The 22,339-nt window shown below is 42.7% G+C and overlaps 1 protein-coding gene across 5 annotated transcripts in view; it reads left to right on the top strand.

The window, feature by feature from the left end:
* Positions 1–22,339, top strand: part of RARB (retinoic acid receptor beta) — a 453,999-nt gene that overhangs the window by 3,923 nt on the left and 427,737 nt on the right. For 4 of the 5 annotated variants that reach the window (XM_084858321.1, XM_084858317.1, XM_084858316.1 and 1 more), the window contains exon 2: positions 19,250–19,320. In XM_084858321.1, the coding sequence (XP_084714447.1) occupies positions 19,314–19,320 (7 nt within the window). In that variant the 5' untranslated portion in view covers positions 19,250–19,313. Of the gene's footprint in view, positions 1–19,249; positions 19,321–22,103; positions 22,206–22,339 lie in introns of all 5 variants that reach the window. The other variant, XM_084858319.1, reaches the window with a different exon arrangement.

Raw genomic sequence — 22,339 nt, 5'->3', positions numbered from 1 at the left:
AAAAAGTAACATGCACACTCATAATTTATACTTAATACAGAAATAGAAAAGAAAGAGTTAGACTTAAAATTCTGCCAGCAGAGGCCTGTCTGCTCTCCCACCAAAAAGTAGTTCTTTTGGAGTCAAGATAGAAGGCAGGAATCCTACCCATCAGGTAAAACTTCCTTTATATACAAGTCCTATGCCAACCCTTTATCTAATATCAGACTTGGTAACCCTTATGCTTTAAGCTTACTGATTGGTTATTATAAAATGGTCTAGTTTAATTTAAGCCCCTTACTCTAAATCTAAGTGCCTCCCTCTTACAAACGTCATTACTGATGTCTTAGATAATTCCAGAGAAACTTGAAAAGTTTGTCTGCTCTTTAAGCATCCTGTCTTTCATCATCTGTGGTTAGCAACACATTTAAAACAGGTGCATTAACCACAAGCTTTTTCCCTATAAATCTCTCTTTTTAAGTAAAAAGATGACTCTGCTATCCAAACACTTCCTAAAGTTCCCTTCGATTTGAACTAGGCCTACAGAACCAATCTTTTTTCAGGACTACTAATCTTTGGTTTTCTTGGCTATCCCATCCTATACTTATCTTATACTATCTATGTTGCTCGTGTGTGTGTATATGTAAGATCCATATCGCCTTAAAATAAGCTTGGTTACAATGCCTTATAAGCTTCCAATGCCACAGCTACTTTATTCTTTCATACATCTTGGCCTACGACTGAGAATTTTGTTGACTGCCCCTCCTCTTCATTTCTTGGAGAAGCGTATTCTCTGAGGGCTTAACTTAGCCAAGCCACTTATAGCATCTTCTGGTGGTGAGCTCGTGCCTCTGGCTAAATGATACTATGATACTGGGGAAAGCTGGGAGTTGTAGGAATTTTTTCTGTCTTAACATGCATAGGATTGTATTTTGTTGCCTCCATTGTGTCTGCAAGTAGCTGTCCAGAGGAGCTCTTCCAGGTGGTCCAGGGCTGTTAACACTGGGGTCCTGGCCTTGTTGAGGACCTGCTGTGACTGCTTTGCATAACACTTTGAGGACAAAATCGTTTGTCTTCGCAGCAAACCTGACGCTGTTGTTAGTACAGTTCCAGTTGAGATGTCTGATGCCACCATCTGGGATCAGTTCCGGTTGTTGCAGCCTGATGTGAACAAGGTGCTTGCAGCAATGTGACCGACCACATGCTCTCTTGACCCCTGTCTCTCCTGGCTAATAAAAGCTAGCCGAGAGGGTATGGCTGCGTGGGTCCAGGGAATTACAAATGCCTCCCTATGGAAAGGGGTGGTCCCTGTTGTTCTTAAGGAAGCAGTAGTGTTACCACTCCTGAAGGAGCCCACTCTGGATCCAGTAGCATTAGACAACTACTGCCCAGTCACAAATACCCCCTTTTTAGGAAAGGTACTTGAGAGGGCTGTGGTGAAGCAAATGCAGGCACTCTAGGAGGATACTGATTATCTAGACCCATTCCAGTCTGGTTTTTGATCTGGTTACAGGACTAAATCAGCCTTGGTTGCCCTGATGAATGACCTTTATTGAGAGAGGGACAGGGTGAGTGCAACCCTGTTAATCTTACTCAATCTCTCATTGGCTTTTGATACCATTGACCATGGTATCCTCCTGGATCGACTCCGTGGGATGGGTATTGGAGGCACTGTGCTACAGTGGTTCCAGTCCTACCTATGGGGCCGATTTTAGAGAATAACATTGGGTGACTTTTCCTTGGCCTCTTGGCAATTGAGCTGTGGAGTCCAGCAGGGCACCATTGTGTCTCCAGTGTTGTTTAACAACTATATGAAGCTGGTGGTAGCGGTCACTAGGGGACTTGGAGCTAAACGCCATCAGTATGCTGATGACACACAGCTCTATTTCCCTGTGACATCTGAATCAGGAGAGGCTGTGCAAGTCCTGGATCAGTGTCTAGACTCAGTAATGGGCTGGATGAGGGCCAATAAACTGAAGCAGAATCCTGGCAAGATGGAAGCCCTGTGGGTGAGTGGTTTCTGGATCTGGAAAAGGCTTATTGCCTGTTTTGGGTGGGGTTGCACTCTCTCTGAAATATCAGGTTCATAGTCTGGGGGTAGTCCTAGGTCTATATATTTATATAGAAATAAATATATTAAGTTCAGAATCTGTTTCTTTTAAAATGTTTTAATTGTTTTAATGTGATGTTTTGTTCATTGCCCCTAAATTGTTGATGTGGAGCGGTATATAATTATTGTAAATAAAATAAATAAATACAGTCAGGACCAGAAATAATTGGAACAAGGATAAGTGTTTTGGCAGTTGGCCTCTGTACACCACCACATTGAAGTTGAAAGGAAACACACCCAGATGGGAGCAAAGTCAGGACTTTCAGCTGTAATTCAAGGGGTTCGACAAAAGTGGGGCACTAACCACTCAGGAAGGACAGCCAGTGGCATACACCCCCCTACCATCATTGGGAGCTCATAAGTAATGGAACAAGCCAACATCATTTCAAACTTAAGGATCGCCTTTAATACCTGGATGAAAATCCTTTGCAGTCAATGACTGCCTGAAGTCTGGAACCCATGGACATGACCCAATGCTGAGTTTCCTCCCTCGAGATGCTTTGCCAGGCCTTTACTGCAGCTGCCTTCAGCTGCTGCTTGTTTGTGGGTCTTTCTGCCTTCAGTCTTGTCTTCAGGAAGTGAAAAGCATGCTCTATTGGGTTGAGATCAGGTGACTGACTTGGCCATTGAAGAACATCCCACTTCTTTGCCTGGAGAAACTCTGGGGTAGCTTTTGCTGTATGTTTTGGGTCCTTATCCATCTGCAATATGAAGCGGCGTCCTATCAGTTTGGCAGCATTCGGCTGAATCTGAGCATTAAGTGTAGCCCTATACATGTTAGAATTCATCCTGCTGCTTTTATCAGCAGTCAGGTCATCAATAAACACCAGTGACCCGGTTCCATTGGCAGCCATACATGCCCATGCCATAACACTGCCTCCACCATGTTTGACAGATGATGTGGTATGCTTTGGATCATGAGCTGTTCCTTTCCTTCTCCATACTTTTCTGTTCCCATCATTCTGGCACAAGTTAATCTTGGTTTCATCAGTCCAAAGAATCTTATTCCAGAACTGGGCAGGCTTTTGCTGGCAAAGGCTAATCTGGCCTTTTGATTCTTGAGTGTTACCAGTGGTTTGCACCTTGTTGTGAAGCCTCTGTATTTACATTCATAAAGCCGTCTCTTGACTGTAGATGTTGATGATGACATGCCTTCCTCCGCAAGAGTGTTCTTGACCTGTCTAGATGTTGTGAAAGGGTTCCTCTTCACCATGAGCAGAATTCTGTGGTCATCCACTTTAGTTGTCTTCCGTGGTCTTCCAGGCCTTTTGCTGTTGCTGAGCTTGCCAGTTAATTCCTTCTTTTTCAGGATGTTCCAAACTGTTGTACTGGCCACTCCCACTGTTTTTGCTTTCTCTCTGATGGGTTTATTTTGTTTCCTCAGCCTAATGATGGCCTCCTTCACTCGCTTGGACACCTCTTTGGATTTCATGTTGGGAACAGCTACCAAATGCAAATGTAACACTCAGAACCACCTCCAGGCCTTTTCTCTACTTGATTGGTCATGGGGCACCCAGGAAACAGTCCCCACCTGTCCATGCAGCTGCTTGTCAGCCATTTGTTCCGTTACCTATGAGCTACGAATGATGGATGTGTGTGTATTACAGCTGAAAGTCCTGACGTTGCTCCCATCTGGGTGTGTTTCCTTTCAACTTCAATGTGGTGGTGTACAGAGGCCAACTGCCAAAACAGTTATCCTTGTTCCAATACTTCCGGCCTTGACTGTAGATCTATCGTTATCAATGGAGGCCCAAGTGGCCATGGCAGCTTGGAGTGCCTTCTACCAGCTCTGGCCTCTCCTGGACGGGGATAGCTTGGCCATGGTGGTACAGGCACTAGAAAGCTCAAGATGGGATTACTGCAATATGCTCTATGTGGGGCTGCTCTTAAGGCTGGTCTGGAAGCTGTAGCTAGTGCAGAATGCAGCAGCTTGGCTGTTGTCAGGAGCTGCCCGTTTTCAGCATATGACTCCTTTGCTGAGGCAGCTGCACTGGTTACCTGTTTGCTGCTGGGCTGGGTTTACAGTATTAGTACTAGTGTACAAAACTAGTACAACTTGAGACCAGGATACCTGAGAGACCACCTTCTTCCTTATCAACCTGTCTAGTCACTGAGGTCATCAGAGGGCATGTTCCTGGTGGTTGCACATGGATCTGTGGCCCGGCTGGACTCCACCAGGAAAAGAGCCTTCAGTGTGGTGGCCCCCTTCCTGTGTAACTTCTTGCCTTTGGAGGTCAGGCAGGCATCAGTGTTGTGTTGCTTCCGGCGCCTCCTGAAGACGTTATTTCTGTAAGCCGTCCTTGAGTGACCAGCTTCGGTTTATTAAATTTGGTCTTATCAGAACTTGCTTCTTTTTAAAATGTTTTAATTGTTTTAACATGGTGTTTACCACTCTGAAATCTTTTGATGCGGAGCGGTATATAAATATCGTAAATGAATAAATCAAATAAACTGTGCCCTTAGTTGTCAGGAATGGTGGCAGTAGGATGCAGACCTGCCATTTCTGGGATTTCATGGCCTTCATGATAATGATTGGTCTAAGTCAAGTAGCACAAGGGCTGGCTGAGGAGTTGTCTGCCTAAATGGAATTGAGTTTGGACGTAAGCTGAGAACCTTTTCAGGCCTTCTGATTGTTTTTACACATAAGGCAGAGTGCATGCATTGCAGTGTCTAAGAAACAGGTCTGATTATTGGGGAAGTTTTCAGATCTTTATCATCTGATGACATACTTCCTCCATATTTTCCCCTTGTTGGGTTGGAGCACCAATTAGTCTGCTCTCAGGAACTCATGAATATGTTCAAATTCCCAAAGTCAAAGAACTCTCTGCCCACTTTCCTTGCTTCTGTTGATAGTCTAGTTGAATTGTGACCAATCTAGTTGACTTTAGCTGTTGATATGGTTGTTAGCACCCTCTTTGAATATGTGTTTTGCTGGGTTACGGTGGTCTTGAGATGAATGAAGCAGAGAGGTGGTAACCTACAATCTTTTATGAGGTACTTACTGACTTACAGATCTTTTCTTGATGACGAATGGTTTGTTGAATTTGGAGGTTAATCCACCAACCTGTTGTCATGCATATCCCATCTAGAAAAAAACCTCACACTTGTATTTGTGTAACTTGTTTTGGAGTCTAGAAGTTTTGATACAGACTTTTATTTATTTCTGCACATGTCTGTTGCTTGTGTGTTCTCTGTCACATATATAATCATTAGTTTGCTTTTCAATCTGAAAACAAATTCCCAAAGCAGCTTACCATAGAATAGGAATAACAGTTTAACAAACTGAAGTGAAAAATAAAACAAACACCTCTCCCCCAGCACATTAAAAAGGGGTAACATTAAAAAGGGGTAGTTTAGTGGTTTTCCCTACATTCTTCAATTTAAGCTGAAATTTTGCAATACGAAGCTCATGATCTGAGCCACAGTCAGCTCCAGGTCTTGTTTTTACTGACTGTATAGAGCTTCTCCATCTTTGGCTGCAAATAATCAATCTGATTTCGATATTGACCATCTGGTGATGTCTGTGTGTAGAGTCGCCTCCTGTGCTGTTGGAAAAGAGTGTTTGCTATGATCAGCGTGTTCTCTTGGCAAAACTCTTATTAGCCTTTGTCCTGCTTCATTTTGTACACCAAGGCAATGCTTGCCTGTTATCCCGGTGATTTCTTGACTTCCTACTTTAGCATTCCAGTCCCCTATGATGAAGAGGACATCTTTGTTTGGTGTTAGTTCTAGAAGGTGTTGTAGGTCTTCATAGAACCGATCAACCTTGGCTTCTTCGGCCTCAGTGGTTGGGGCAGACTTGAATTACTGTGATGCTGAATGGTTTGCCTTGGATTCGTACTGAGATCATTCTGACAGACATAGTGCCTAAGGAACTATGGACGGAGGTCCGTAACATTGTTCAGGAGGCAGCAACGAAATCCATCCCAAAGAAAAAGAAATGCAAGAAAGCCAAGTGGCTGTCTGATGAGGCTTTACAAGTAGCTGAGGAAAGAAGGGAAGCAAAAAACAAGGGCGAAAGGGGAAGATATATCCAACTGAATGCAGAGTTCCAGAGAATCGCAAGGAGAGACAAGAAGGCCTTCTTAAATGAACAGTGCAAAGAAATGGAGGAAAACAATAGAATGGGAAAGACTACAGATCTTCTCAAGAAAACTGGAGATCTCAAGGGAACATTTTGTGCAAAGACGGGCATGATAAAGGACAAAGAAGGCAGGGACCTAACAAAAGCAGATGAGATTAAGAAGAGGTGGAAAGAATACACAGAAGAACTATACAGGAAAGATCAGAATGACTCTGATAGCCATGATAGTGCGGTCACTGAACTTGAGCCGGACATCCTCAAGAGTGAAGTCAAGTGGGCCTTAGGAAGCATTACTAACAATAAAGCCAGCGGAGATGACAGTATTCCAGCTGAGCTATTTAAGATCCTAAAAGATGATGCTGTTAAAGTGCTGCACTCAATATGCCAACAAATTTGGAACATTCAGCATTGGCCACCGGACTGGAAAAGGTCACTTTACATTCCAATTCCAAAGAAGGGCAATGCCAGAGAGTGTTCAAACTACCATACAATTGCGCTCATTTCACATGCCAGCAAGGTGATGCTCAAAATCCTACAAGCTAGCCTTCAGCAGCATGTGAACCGAGAACTACCGGAAGTACAAGCTGGGTTTTGAAGAGGCCGAGGAACTAGAGATCAAATCGCCAACATTCGCTGCATCATGGAGAAAGCAAGAGAATTCCAGAAAAACGTCTATTTCTGCTTCATTGACTACGCTAAAGCCTTTGATTGTGTGGATCACAACAAACTGTGGCAAATTCTTAAAGAGATGGGAGTACCAGACCACCTTATCTGTCTCCTGAGAAACCTGTATGAGGGTCAAGAAGCAACAGTAAGAACCGGACATGGAACAACCGATTGGTTCCAAATTGGGAAAGGAGTACGACAAGGCTGTATATTGTCACCCTGCTTTTTTAATTTATATGTAGAGTACATCATGAGAAACGCCGGCTCAAGTTCTCAACTGTGGTGCTGGAGAAGACTCTTAAGAGTCCCCTGGACTGCAAGGAGGTCAAATCAGTCCATCCTAAAGGAAATCGAACCTGAGTGCTCATTGGAAGGACAGATCCTGAAGCTGAAGCTGAAATATTTTGGCCACCTAATGCGAAGAGATAACTCTCTGGAAAAGACCCTGATGCTGGGCAAGACTGAAGGCAAAAGGAGAAGGGGACGGCAGAGGATGAGATGGCTAGATAGCATCACCGATGCAATGAATATGAACTTGAGCACACTCCGGGAGAGAGTGCAGGACAGGAAGGCCTGGCGTGCTATGGTCCATGGAGTCACGAAGAGTCGGACACGACTAAACAACTGAACAACAAAACCATTGATAGCCTTATCCTCCATGAATTTGTCTAATCCTCTTTTAAAGCAAGTCAGGTTGATGGCCATCACTACACCTTGTGGTAGTGAATTCCATATTTTAACTATGCATGGATTGTGTGAAGAAATACTTCCTTTTATCTGTCCTGACTCTCCCACTATTTAGCTTCGTTGGTTGACCCCGGGTTCTAATATTATCCACTTTCTCTACACCATGAATATATTTATAGACCTTTATCATGGCAACCCAAATATTGTAACCTTTTCTCATAGGGGTTGTCCTTCTCTGCAACTTTTCGAGGTCTAAAATACCCTTTTTGATATGCAGTGATGAAAACTGTACATTGTACTTAAAGTGTTGTTACGCCATAGATTTGTATAAGGGCATTACGATATTAGCGGTTTTATGTTCATTTCCTTTCCTAATAATACCTAACATGGAATATGCTGTTTTTCGAGCAATTGTACACTGGGGTGACATATTCATTCTTGGTCAGTCACTACCAGTGTAATATAGATGTGAAGTTAACAGTGTAGATGTGAAGTTAAGATGTTTTGCCCCAGTGTGCGTTGTTTTGCACTTGCTTACATTGAACTGCACTTACCATTTTAATGCCTATTTCCCCAGTCTGGATAGATCCTTTTCGAACTCTTTGCAATCCCTTTTTGTTTAACCACCCTAAATAATTTGGTGTCTTCAGCAAACTTGGCCACCTCATCATTCATCCTGAACTCCAGATCGCTTCTGAACAAATTAACATAAAGGCAAACTGATTAAAACACATCAATAAAATGGAACAAGAACATAAACACAGAATTGAGCTGTAACTGTACTTTCCATACTGCATTCCAGAGCTATGTATATTTAGAGAATCATAGTTGAGGAGTGACTTACAATCTTCAAAATTCTTGCTCTGATTCTGAAAGCAATTTGTGAGTCGTATGTTTTGTTGCAGTTGTCAAATCCATCTAGCTCTAATAGAAAGAAAATTTGAATTGTCTTACCTTCTGAAGTTTTATCTTTACCTTTATTGGCTGGTTGCCAACCTAGTTACTGTCTAATAATGACGTCCTTAGAAGCAGTAATTCAGGTCTGAACCTTATTTACATTAAAGACAAGTAAGTGTTCTCAAAAGATAAATCATAATCTCATGGTGGTTTTGGATATTCTAAAGAAGGTTCCATGGGAACAGTTAGGAACATAGGAAGCTTCCTTATCACAAGTCACATAATTGGTCCTTTTAGCTCAGTATTGTCTGCATTGTGTGGAAGCTGCTCACCAGAGTTTCAGGCAGGATTTTCTTCCATTCCTATGTGGAGATGCCAGGGATTGAATCCAGGACCTTTCATATATGGCCCTGTCAGTAAAATCATATTGACATTGAGTGGTTGGACAAGACTGTTATCATAAAGGATCTCTAGCGCAACACCAATAGCATTAGCTGGTGTGACGGGTTTCCCCAGGGAGTCCCCTCATGCCAGCTAACAAAGTGTTGCACTGATGGTTTGTTAGGCCAGTGCGATGTAATTTACATTAGTGCTCATGTCCAATTGGATACTGCCCATGGAAACCTATATTTACATGTTCTTTCTTAGCCATGCCCTCTAACAAGATACAACATTCCATTTCCCCCTCCCCCATGGTCTTCTATCCTCCCCCAACAGTCAGTCAGGATTCTGTGTGCACTCAGCATGCTCAGTTGTTTTTTGGGTGGGGATTTTGCCTGAGATTTTTTTCCTAAAGATTTTTTATACTTCTGCAAACCTTGAGGTTTCCCCGAGTCTGCTGTTACCACCCTATAGTGTGTGGATGGTCCTTTTTTAGCTACATAAATTAAGCTCTCCTCTACTTCATCATAATGTTTTGTTTACCTAAGTGCATGCATGAAAATTTGCTTTGTAGACAGTGCCTTTAGAGGTAAATTGGGAACCAGTAGGGTTGCACAGAATGTGTGTTGTCATTGTCCTTCCCTCTACACCGTAACAGACATCTGTAGAGGTGCAAGAGAAATGGCACTAAGGTATCCAAGTGTCTGCTCACATCCCTCAAGAAAAGGTTTACAGAATGCTTGTGCTATCAGGCTTTTGGGTTCCCATTGCACCAGTGTTTATAGCTCATGATACTGTTAAATTATGAGCATTTACTAAATATAAAAATATGAAAAGCAGCAAATAAGCATTCATAAAATATAAATTGGGGGGCAGGGGGAAGGCAAGAGACAAGCTGCTTTATGGTTCCTGGCTGATTGATTGTAGAGTTTTACTGCCAAACTGCAAACTCAAAGGAATAGATGAGCATTCCTGTAGTTGCCTTCACTAGGGTTAGTGTTGCTGATATTCTTCCACTTGTGAAAATAATCTCATGCATTAAAGTAGCTATGAAAATAAAGTTATGAAAATGTTGGATAATTATTTAACAGAATAAGTAACAGTGTGAAAAATACCTTCATAAGGCAATCTTTGGCCTTGGTATATGTTTACGGGAAGGATCCAACGATTCATGTGCAGTAGTGCTATTGACATTGCACTAGCATGATCCAGCGCTTTCACAACATCAGTAGCGCATGCTAATGCAACGGGTTTCACAGTCCGGCATGCTAACAAGTGCTATTGACATTGTGCAAGTGTTGCTTTCTGCTAGTACAGTGACAATAGTGCTAGTGCACAGGCACCGTTGGATCCTTCACTTTGTCTGGACATAGGTAGCTGCCTTTTACTAGGGCAGACGATTTGTTCATTTAGCCCAGTAATCCTACTAACAGTGTCTCAAATGGAGGTCTTTGACATCGTATGCGACCTGAACATGAAATCCAGCTTAGGGACATAGGAAATTGCCTTTTACTTGACCGGAGTGTTTTCCCATCTTGCCTAGGACTGTCTACTCTAAGAGGCAGTGCTCTCTGGCAGAGGTCTTTTGCATCACCTGTTACTTGATCCTTTTAACTGGAGATCGAACTTGAACTAGCATGTGCTTTACTACTGAGCTAGTGCCCCTCCTGATATGTGCTTGAATTATATCCATAACAAGGAAGACATTCACACCTAGATTTCTTGCTTTACAGAGTGTTACAGAAGTCCCTTGGTTTGTGTGTCTTGGCTCACTAGCATGGGTCGTTCAGAGCTAATTGCTTTGAGAATACTATTTGGCAGTGTACCTGCTCTCTGCTTATGGCACAGTGGGACCTGGATGGCTTTACAGATGTGGGAATGGTGATCCAGTACAGTGTTGCAATGAAGCTGATTGATGGGAGATTCATGGCAGATAAATGGAAGGACTTCTTCACACAGTGCATAATTAAACTATGCAATTCGCTACCACAAGACATAGTGATGGCCACCAACTTGGATGGCCTTAAAAGGGGATTAGACAAAGTCCTGGAGGAGAAGTCTATCAATGGCTACTAGGCTTGAAGGCTATGTGCTACCTCCAGTACCTGAGGTGGTATGCCTATGTACACCAGTTGCTGGGTGGGAAAGTGCTGTTGCACTCGTGTTCTGCTTGTAATTTCCTGGTCGACAGCTGGTTGGCCACTGTGTGAACAGAATGCTGGACTAGATGGACCCTTGGTCTGATCCACCATGGCTCTTCTTATGTTCTTATGCAATGTAGAATGCTGCGATTGCATATGTAGAATGCTGTGTTTGCAACACAAGACACTGAAAGATTGGCACAGTTTACACATAGGTTGGTAAGAAATGCCATTGCTGAATGCAGGGCTTGTCATTAACATGTCATCTGGTCACCAGTAGTTGACTAGAAATCATCCCAGGTGGTTACGTGGTGACTCAGGGCCTCTAATTTGTAGCACATCCCTGGCATGTCTGGCCATTTAAATTAAATGGAAATCCATTGGATGTTATCATTTCAGTGCTGCTTGAACTCCTGTCAGTTATTGATCCAACATTTTTGTACCAAAAGCTTCTGCTATTTGTATCTTAGTTGCGCTGGTCAAATCTTAGCAATTTAGGTAATGACTTAAAGTCGGAGGTTTGTCTCTATGAGTGTGGCCTTTGGAAGAAGCCCCCTTCATCTTCTATTTAGCTCGTACTTGCAAAAGTGAAATCTAAGACTACAATCCTTTACACATTTACCTTGGAGAAAGCCCCATTGAACACAGTGAGGTTTACTTCTGAGTAAGCTTGCATACTATAAGTAGCTTCAGAAGCTGCTGCTGCCTTAAGACACGATAGCTTGAAATTTGCTTTTCTTCGAGTTTGTGTGAAGGTGTGTGGAAAACTCTTTATGGTTGGTAAATTAAAAAAGCTAATGCACAGAGACCATCTACAACCTCAGATGTTCTTGGGCACTAAAGCAGGTTCTGGTCTTAGTTTTAGCACCCCGATTGCATTTAAGGCACAAGGGGAAGCGGGAGGTACATATATTCTTACAAAGCACTTCACAGTTTTGTTATAAATAGGAGCTAGTTTGGAGCAGCTGGTTCATCTTTGGTCAGCTATAATATATGTAGAGCAGCCTCTCCCAACCTGTTGCCCTCCAGAAGTTTTGGACTACAACTCCCAGCATTCCTGGCCACTGGCTATGCCGGCTGGGGCTAATGGAACTGTACATTGTACTGGAAGTGTTTTTATACCGTATATGGGCATTAAGATATTGACAGTTTTATTTTCAGTTCCTTTCCTAATGATCCCTGACATGCTGGGATATGCTGAGCAGTTGCATAGTGGAGTAACATATTCATTGAGCTATCAAGCACAACCCCAAGATCCCAGTTCAGACCCCAACAATGTAGACATGAAGTTAAGATGTTTTGCCACAGTATGCATTGTTTTGTGCTTGCTTACATTGAACTGCGCTTGCCATTTTAATGCCCATTTCCCCAGTCTGGAGAGATCCTTTTGGAACTCCTTGCAATTCCTTTTTGTTTTAACCAGCCTAAATAATTTGGTGTTTTCAGCAGACTTGGCCACTTCACTGCTCATCCTCAACTCCAGATTGCTTCTGAACAAATTAACATAAAAGCAAACCAATTAAAACACATCAATAAAAAGGAAGAAGATGCACAGAATTGAGCTGTGAATATACTTTCCATTAGGGATGTCAGAGAATTTCGCCACGAATCTCGGGGAGGCCGAATGCCAGCGCATTCGGCCCCCTGAAATTGGTGGCGAAACGGTCTGCCCCCCCGCCCCCCCGGGACGGGACTTACCTTGGGCGAATCCTCCTGGCAGTGGCGGCTCTGGCGGCGGTTCGGTGGCGGCTGTGGCGGCTGGTCTTCTGACCGGCTGCCGCCACCTCCATTTCCAGTAAAAAAACAACAACAACAACCGCGCGTATGCAAATGGAGCCCATGGTCGCCGCCATTTGCTTACGCACGGTTTTTTGTTTTTTGTTTACTCAGCCGTGATAGGCTACATAAACATTTATGTAGCCTATCACGGCTGACTGCAGGGATGCAAACGACGGTGGCTACGGCCGCCGCCGTTTGCAGCCCGGCCGGCCAGGATTCAGGGGTGGAGGGACGGAGCGCCTCCCCCCCCGCCAGAATTTTTGGGGGGAGGGACGGAGCACCTCCCCCCCGGCCAGAATTTCAGGGGGGAGGGATGGAGCGCCTCCCCCCCAGCCAGAATTTCACGGGGAGGGACGGAGCGCCTCCCCCCCCACAGCGAAACAAATTTGGTTCAAGGTAAGTGACTGTCAGGGTGGACACTGAGCCCATAGAATCCCAGAGTAGTTCTGATTCTGAGGAAGAGCAGTCGCTCCTGGGAGAGGAGCGCGCTCCTCTTTCCCAGGGCCCACAGCTGACGGAGATTCCTCCCATCAGCATTCCTAGATTAGAAAGCAGTCCAGGGAGTGACCGAGCAGAGATAGCAGACTTGGTGGATGCGCGACGCAGAGAGCGGCGCCAGATGTAGGGCGTGGAAAGGAGGCGTAGTGCCCGGTTGGCGCGCAAACAACGGCTGCGCCCCGAAGATCCAAGGGAAAAGGTGAGGGACTCTCCCTAGTCCTTAAGTTCAGGGGTCTGCCAGTAATTCCCTTTCAAACGGGGACCAACTGTTCCAACTTAGGGCATAGGTACTGTGCTGCTCAGATCTAGTTGCTACCTGTAGAGTTGTTAAGTTATAAAAGAAGAATAAAGCTTTGAAAGGAATCCCTTTGTCTGTGTCTGGTGTTGGCTACTGGATTAGACTGAGAGAGGCCTCCAAGGAGCCCTTGACAGTGACTTTCGTACATCCCTACTTTCCATGCTGTATTCCAGAGCTATGTATATTTAGAGAATTAGCATATGTCACTCCTCAACTATCTTCAAGATGTGTGCTCTGATTCTGAAACGAATTTGTGAGTCATGTTTTGTTGCAGTTGTCAAATCTATTTAGCTCTAAAAGAAAGTTTGAATTGTCTTATTTTCTGAAGTTTTATCTTTACTTTTATTGGCTGGTATACCAAACTAGTTACTGTCTGATAATGATGGCCTTCAAAGCAGTAATTCAGGTCTGAACTGTATTTACATTAAAGGCAAGTAACTGTTCTCAAAAGATAAAACTGTTCCATAGGAACAGTTAGGAACATAGGAAGCTTCCTTAGTCAGACTATTCATCCTTTTACTATCGTCTGCATTGAGTTGAAGCAGCTCCCTACAGTTTCAGACAGGATTCTTTCTAATTCCAACGTGGAGATGCCAAGGATTGCACCATGGCCTTTCATATATGGCCCTGTCAATAAAATCATATTGACATTGAGCAATATCCATTTGAACAGGACTGCTAATGTAAGAGATCGCTAGCACACCAGTAGCATTAGCTGGCGTGATGATTTTTCTGGGGAATCTCTTTGTGCTGGCTGGGGCTGATGGAAGATGCAGTCCAAAACATCTGAAAGGCACTGAGTTGGGGGAGGTTGCTATGCAACGGTGGCCATGATATTTATGTTCCTTTCTGTTCCTTTGGAAGTTGCAACAAGAGAAAAATAAATAAATTCCACTACCACAGTCTTTGGGTATTCTTCATTGGGTATTCTTCAATACAAGAGGGAAATTATGACTTGATAGGTGTAACTGAGACTTGGTGGGATGACTCTCATGACTGGAATACAGCAGTTGAAGGATATAACTTGTTCAAAAAGAACAGGAGGAACAGAAAGGGAGGTGGGGTTGCACTGCATGTGAAAAATACATATCTCTGCACAGAAATACAGGAGGAGGAGCTTGGCAGCTCCATCGAGAGCATCTGGATCAAAATAAATGGATCAAAGAATAAAAGGAACCTGGTGGTCGGAGTCTACTACCGGCCACCCAATCAAGGAGAAGACGAGGATGAAACTTTTGAAAAGCAAATAGCCAATGTTTCAAGGAAGCATGATGTAGTAGAAATGGGGGACTTCAATTTCCCTGATATTTGTTGGGAGACAAATTCTGCAAAACATGGCCCCTCCAGGAAATTCCTGACTTGTGTGGCAGATAACTTCCTCCTACAGAAAGTAGAGGAAGGAACTAGAGAATCGGCTTTCCTTGACTTGATCCTAACCAACAGAGATGACTTAGTGGATAAAGTAGCAGTTACAGGAACTCTGGGGAAAAGCGACCATGTTGTACTTGAGTTCTTGGTTCTAAGGGAAGCAAAAGCCGAGTGTAGTCAAACGCGTACCCTGGATTTTAGGAAAGCTGATTTTCATAAACTCAGAACAATGATCAGTAAGGTCCCATGGCAGGCGATGCTAACGAGAAAAGGAGTCCAAGATGGGTGGGAGCTTTTAAAAAAGGAAATTCTCAAGGCACAATTACAAACAATTCCAACAAGAAGAAAAGGTGGAAGACAACAGAAGAAGCCAATGTGGCTTCACAACAAGCTTAGAGATGACCTGAAAACAAAAAAGGACACATATAGGAAGTGGAAAGGAGGCCAAGCAACAAAGGAAGGGTACAGGCAGGTAGCAGAGAATTGCAGGGATGGCGTCAGGAAGGCTAAAGCTGAGAATGAGCTGAGGTTAGCGAGGGATGCTATAAATGACAAAAAGGCTTTCTTCAGCTACGTGCATAGTAAAAGGCAGAGGAAAGAAATGGTTGTTCAGCTATTAAATAAGGATGGCAAAACAATAACCGATGACAAAGAAAAGGCAGAGGTGCTCAATTCCTACTTTGGCTCAGTCTTCTCCCAAAAGAGGGTCTATGACCCCCCTGGCAAAGGCGAAGTATCGGCTGAAGGGGCAGGATTGCAGCTTGAGATGGATAGGCATATGGTCAAGGAACACCTAATTACTTTGAATGAGTTCACATCTCCAGGGCCAGATGAACTGCATCCTAGAATAATAAAGGAACTGGCAGAAGAGCTTTCAGAACCGCTGTCTATTCTCTTTGAGAAATCATGGAGGACGGGGGAAGTGCCAGATGACTGGAGGAGGGCTAATGTTGTCCCTATCTTCAAAAAGGGTAAAAAGGAGGAACCTGGGAACTACAGATCACTCAGTCTGACATCAGTCCCTGGGAAAATTCTGGAGCAGCTGATAAAGCAATCCATCTGGAAGCACCTTGAAAACAATGCAGTGATTACTCGAAGCCAACATGGATTTGTCAAGAACAAATCCTGCCAGATGAATCTGATCTCATTTTTTGATCAGGTCACCTCCCTTGTGGACTGTGGGAATGCTGTGGACATAATATACCTCGACTTCAGCAAAGCTTTCAACAAAGTGCCCCATGATATTCTGATGAGCAAACTAGCTCAAAGTGGGCTAAATGAAACAACGATCCGGTGGATCCACAGTTGGCTACAGAATCAGACTCAAAGAGTGCTTATCAATGGGACCTTCTCAAATTGGGGAGAGGTAACGAGTGGGGTACTGCAGGGCTCAGTCCTGGGCCCAGTGCTCTTCAACATTTTTATTAATGACTTGGAGGAGGAGGTGCAGGGAATGCTGATCGAATTTGCAGATGACACAAAATTGGGAGGGATAGCTAATACTTTGGAAGACAGAAACAAAATTCAAAGTGTTCTTTATGGACTGGTGCACTGGGCAGAAAACAACAGAATGACAATTAATAGGGATAAATGCCTAGTTCTGCACCTAGGGAAAAGAAACCAAATGCACAGTTCCAAATAGGGGATACGTGGCTCAACAATACTACAAGCGAGGAGGATCTTGGAATTGTTGTCGATCACAAGCTGAATATGAGCCAACAATGTGATGTGGCTGCAAAAGAGAAAAATGCTATTTTGGGCAGCATTAATACAAGCATAGCTTCCAAATCCCGGGAGGTACTAGTTCCCTTCTCCTCAGCACTGGTTAGGCCTCATCTGGAGTACTGTGACCAGTTCTGAGCACCACATTTTAAGAAGGATGCAGACAAACTGGAGAGGGTTCAATGGAGGGCAACAAAGATGATCAGGGGACTGGAACCAAAGCCCTGTAAAGAGAAACTGAAAGAACTGGGCATGTTGAGAAGAGAAGACTGAGGGGAGATAAGATAGCGCTCTTCACGTACTTGGAAGGTTGTCACAGAGAGGAAGGCCAGGATCTCTTCTCGATCATCCCAGAGTGCAGGACACGGAATAATGGGCTCAAGTTACAGGAAGCCAGATTCTGGCTGAACATCAGGAAAAACTTCCTGACTGTTAGAGCAATATGACAATGGAACCAATTCCATAGGGAGGTAGTGGGCTCTCCCACACTGGAGGCATTCAGGATGAGGCTGGACAGCCATCTGTCAGGGATGCTCTGACTTGGATTCCTACATTGAGCAGGGGGTTGGAGTTGATGGCCTTGTAGGCCCCTTCCAACCCTACTATTCTATGATTCTGTGATTTTAAGCCTGTATCCTCAGAACAGTTGGTTTTAGACCCATGTCTTCTGAGACACGGGATTATTCTTCTTTTTAAAAGATGTATGCATTTGTAGGCAGGCCATTAATCATTTTTTTGGGTAGGCTAATAACACTGTACATTTATTTGTAAGGTTGCCCCAGTAGTGGTATACAGTGGTTTCACTCAGGAGATCTCATGTAATACCTGACTTGCTTTGTGGTGAAGAAGGGTTATACAAATCTTAAGTATCTCAAGAGCCAATTGACTGCAGCACAAATTGAACTACTCATCTCAGCTTGTCAGAAGGTTCTCTTTAAAGATTAGAGACTTTGATGGCTTATGAGTGGAACAAGCGATGTCTGTTGACTCTATTTTACTTTGTTTTTCCCATAAAAGATGGACCTAGTACAAATAGGCAAGTTAGATTTTCTTTTTAAGGGCAGAGCAGGTCTGAGAAAGTGTTCTGATGGCAAATATTTTGAAATTAATACCTTTTGCATGCTTGTTTATACTCAAATGTGCATATGTCCCTTTGGCCAAAAACAGTCCCTAAAGTGGTTCACAACAATAGTAAAATACAAAAGATCAGATTGTCTGATAAAATAATAGTGTATAGGGTAGTGTTGCCCGCTATGTGGAATAGTCTTTCGCCTGGCGTTTGATATGTACCAACACTTTGTATTTTTAAGCAGATGTTGAAGTCCCATCTCTTTATGCAAACCTTCCCTGTAGCCTATCTTCTGTAGATACGATATATCTATATATTCTTTATTTTTATGTTTTTATGAATTGTGTACACTGTTTTGAAATCTTTAAGATATATGCAGTTGATAAAGAACTAAATAAATAATAAATGGAGCTAGCAATAAATATAAACCAAGAAGCATCCGGCATCAGCAGTTAAATTAGGAGAGTAAGTAATCCAATATTAAAATCCCATCGGAACAGGATGGTCTTCAGGATCTTCCTAAAAGCTAACAGGGAAGAGACTAGATGAGCCTCTCGGTGGAGGGAGTTCAAAACCTGGGTACTACAGTTGAGAAGGCCCTGTTTTGCATACCTACTACCTTGGTAGTGGGATGCAGAGTGGAGCCTCTGCAGATCTCAGTCAGTGGGTAGAATCTTGTGGGAACAAGCCACTTTTTAAATATAATTGACATAATAATAGAGGTTTTTCACTCTGATTTGTTCTGGACTTCACAGAAAGCAGTGCCATACTTTTCTGGCTGGCTTTATTTAAATATATAGAGGACAAGGTGAACTCAGTTCACAGCTAATTTGAGAAATTAACTGGCACTAGAAGGAATAATTCTAGCACTATTAAGTGGTTTCAATAAATCAGTGGGGAAAATCATGGGACATGAGGAGTATTAGTATGATAATATGATCAGTCATGTATATTTTACACCTACATTATACAGAACGTAGAGCTAATTCTCTCTTATTGTTACACGTCTCAACTGTTATAGTTTAATCAAGTGTTCTGAACTGAGTACCATTTGAGACTACCATTTGAGAAATTAATGGGCCTCATAGATTTGGAGTTGGAGTGAGTTTACATGTTTTTATAACACAAATTTCATAGCATGAGGTGAGAAAATTCTATAATTCAGTACTTTGTTTTCACCACCTGGTATGCATTTAGAAAATTAATCATTTGAGGAAATCTATGATTGCTTTCAATATAGTATACATTCATAAGAACAATTACTCATAGATGAGTTGGATATTCTTGTCTTCTGTAAACTTATTTTTAGCTTTTATGAAATTCATATTGTATGGCACCTTATATTTCTAAGATAACATACTAAAGAAAGGGAACAAGTTACAAGTTTAAGTCATTGTACCTCAGTGCAATCTCCTTTTGCCATTTAATGTTTATGAAACTGGAAGTTATCGGCTGTTTCTGTTTTGATTCACTTCTGTTCTTCATGATTATGGAAGCTGGGAATGTTTGCTGTATTATTGCTTTTGCTCTTTAACTGCTCTCTCTTTATCTTTTTCTGTTCCTCTACTAGGCGGAGGGCATGTTGTGCCATCTTCCCAGCTGCTTTGCTTCTATTTTTCAGATGCTATAGTACAATGAGAGGTAAGCTAATTACTAATTAAAATTGGTCTCAAAAGGGGGTTGGGAACTTTGTGCTCATGAAACACTTCTGATGACTTAGCCGTGGTTAAGCAATGAGGAGCTGACTATGGCGTTTAATGCTGCCTCCTTCCCACCTCCAGCTCATTCCGGAGCATGAATTCTCCCCATCCTCTTTATGGGTAATGTTTGCACTGTAAAATGTTGCATTGGTGCTGACATTAAACGAGGGTTCTGGTTAAACCAGGGTTCAACTAACCAGGGTTCCATATTAAGAATTTGAAACTGGGGTTTGAAGCTAGTTTGTAAGTCACGAGTAAGAGGGAATCTGGTTAGGCTTAACCATGGTTAAAGTTTTGTGTTGATGTAGTAGTTAATACAGTTAAGGACAGGATGGGAATCCATGCTACAAAAGAGAGGCATGGGGGTGAAAGAGTATGCTGTTCCATGGTTTGCTCCTAACTAATTTAACCATGGCTAAATTGTATGAACCAGCCTAGTACACTGGTGTAAAGCTGCTAGAGTATTTTGCAATTACAGCTATGTTGCTATGTTGCAAACAGACATTACTTTAAATGTGTGTCTAATAGCTGTATATTCCCCCCCCCCCATTTTTACCATAGGGTAGGGGCAGGTCCCTTGATCCAGATCTTAAAAGTCCCCTAGCCTCATGCTAGGGTCCCAGTTCAGATTGAGGACCCTGCACTCTAGAGTAGAAATGAAAAAAAGATGTAGACAGAGATTTAATGCAAATTCTGTTTTGGCTCTAAGTAGAGAAGGATGTTCTCTGAGCGATTAGAAGAGTATTCCCTGTAATTAAAGTGACAAATGCAACTGCCAGTGTCATGAAATTCTGTTCCTCTTGCATGAGAGATTTGCCTATCACGCAGGCTGTGATGGAGGCATATATTGAGCTTTCCTGCGTCTTGAACTGTGGTAGTGTTGGCCAGGGCTTTAATTTCTAAGATGACAAGTACAAGGACTACAGTTCCTCTAGAAATCACGTTCTCTAGGAGTCAAAGTACACATTACATTAATTGTGTTAAAACAATTAGTGGGCTTAGTTTTAAGAACTTAAAAAGCCTGGGGGGTCAGAACCTCAGTGTTGGGGGGGGGATTAACATATATTTCTGCCCCAAAGCTGCTATTAGCCTCAGGAAAGAAGCTACCCTTGATGTGTAGCTTGAACTTAAGAAGCCCTTTCCTGTAAACCCAAACACGTTGGGGCTTGCTGGAATTATGTAGTAGTGATGAAAAAGCACTCTGATATACTTCAAGACACTGTTTTACTTTACAACTTTCTAGGCTGAGCCCTGGTTCAGATTTAGCTCTGATTTTGCCCACATTTATGCTTGAATGTAATTCTTCTAGAGTGAGTTTTCTATGTATTTTGATTTTGTATTTTGATGGTTGCATTCCTAGAACCCTCTTGTATCACCCTTATTCTTTTTCTTGTGATGTACAAAGATGTACAGATTGCTATATGTATCTTTTCCTGCCTCACCTTGTCTCTGTAACAACTTGTGTGTGTGTGTGTGTGTGTGTGTGTGTTTTACACTAGCCTTTTACATGGGAAGATGTGTACTTCATCTCTTGATGAAGTACAGGCAGCCTGATTTTTTCCCCTTTCAGAGATAGGATTGCTAAGTGTGAATTCAAACATTACATTATTCACATGATCACACTGATAAGTCAAATGTGTGATAGTGTTGTCGACAGCTGTTGAGCGATAAGAGGCAAGTACCCCTGATGATTTATCACTCCCAGGCCTTTATCCAACCTCTTGTGTATGTCAGCCATCATGCAACATGTGATGGCAGGCACTTCGACTGAACTCTTGAACTCGCCTTCAGTTTACCATCGTGGCATGCCCAGCATCCCTAAACACATATCCTTCCCACAGGATCGGTGAGCATACCCTTCTGTAAATGGCTATTATGATTAGTTGAGGAAGAGTATCCCATATCTGTCAGTTCTCACTCTGATAACCTGGTTTGGAAAACAGGAGACAGCACCTTTGACTACTGAGTATACATTTTCAGATTTTATTTTTTGTATAAATATGTGTATATAAATATTTAAATGCGTGTACAGATTTCTTAGTGTAAAAGAAGTTCTAAAATATTGAGACATGCTGAGCTTTAAAAAATTGTTTGGCTAGTTATATGTCTACTGAAGGTGCCCTTTCTGCATCCAAAACATGTAGAACTAAGGAGACCAAGGAAAGCTTTTAGCACCTAAAATTAAAATACTGGCTGAAACACACACACACACACACACACACACACACACTATGTAGAGTGTTTTGGGAGTGTGGGTAGAGAAAGACAGTATTGCCAATCTGCAGGCTGCTGCAACCTATGCTTAAATGTTGCTGGAAGTGTATTCCTTCAGATTGCTCGGTGTGGGGAAATCCTTAGGAATCCATAATAATCTTGGGCAACTTCTTGGTTTCTTAAAGTAGCACATCTGTGTCCTTTAAAACTCTCTGATGTGTCTGGGCAAGCCGTGGGTAATTTTAAAGGGGTTAGTGGATGCCAGCAATGAGATTACTGGCAATACATTGTCTACCCATCTTATAAGTTACTGGTGGAGAATGTCGTCTCTACTTATTTTGGTAACTTTGGATGCAATTACCCCTAGCTGGGTCACCCTGGCTACTACCTATTATCTGCTCATTACTACTATCCTTGTTTTCTACCTGTATCTCTCTGCTTTGTTGTAGAGATGCATGTCTGGTAGTGAACCATGTAGAGGGCTTTCCCTTATGACAGTTTGTCCTTTAGGGATACCTTCTAGCCTTTTGTGGACTGAAGAGGGCAGGTTTTCACACAACATTTAGTTTTCTGCAAATCTACAGTTAAGTGTGGAGTTAAGCCCTGAACCAGGTAAGTGCCATAACATCACATCAGCTCTACTTGGCAAGTTCAGAAATAGGCTATAGTTATTTTGTCTGGTAGAAAGGTAAATGCCACAAACAGGAATAAAAGTCATTACATGAATTCCTGTGTGTTTGTGCAAC

Source organism: Heloderma suspectum, chromosome 5 (genome assembly GCF_057233095.1).
Source record: "Heloderma suspectum isolate Gila_16-S chromosome 5, 16-S_ref, whole genome shotgun sequence".
Classification (NCBI taxonomy): domain Eukaryota; kingdom Metazoa; phylum Chordata; class Lepidosauria; order Squamata; family Helodermatidae; genus Heloderma; species Heloderma suspectum.
This window is presented reverse-complemented; position numbering and strand designations above follow the sequence as displayed.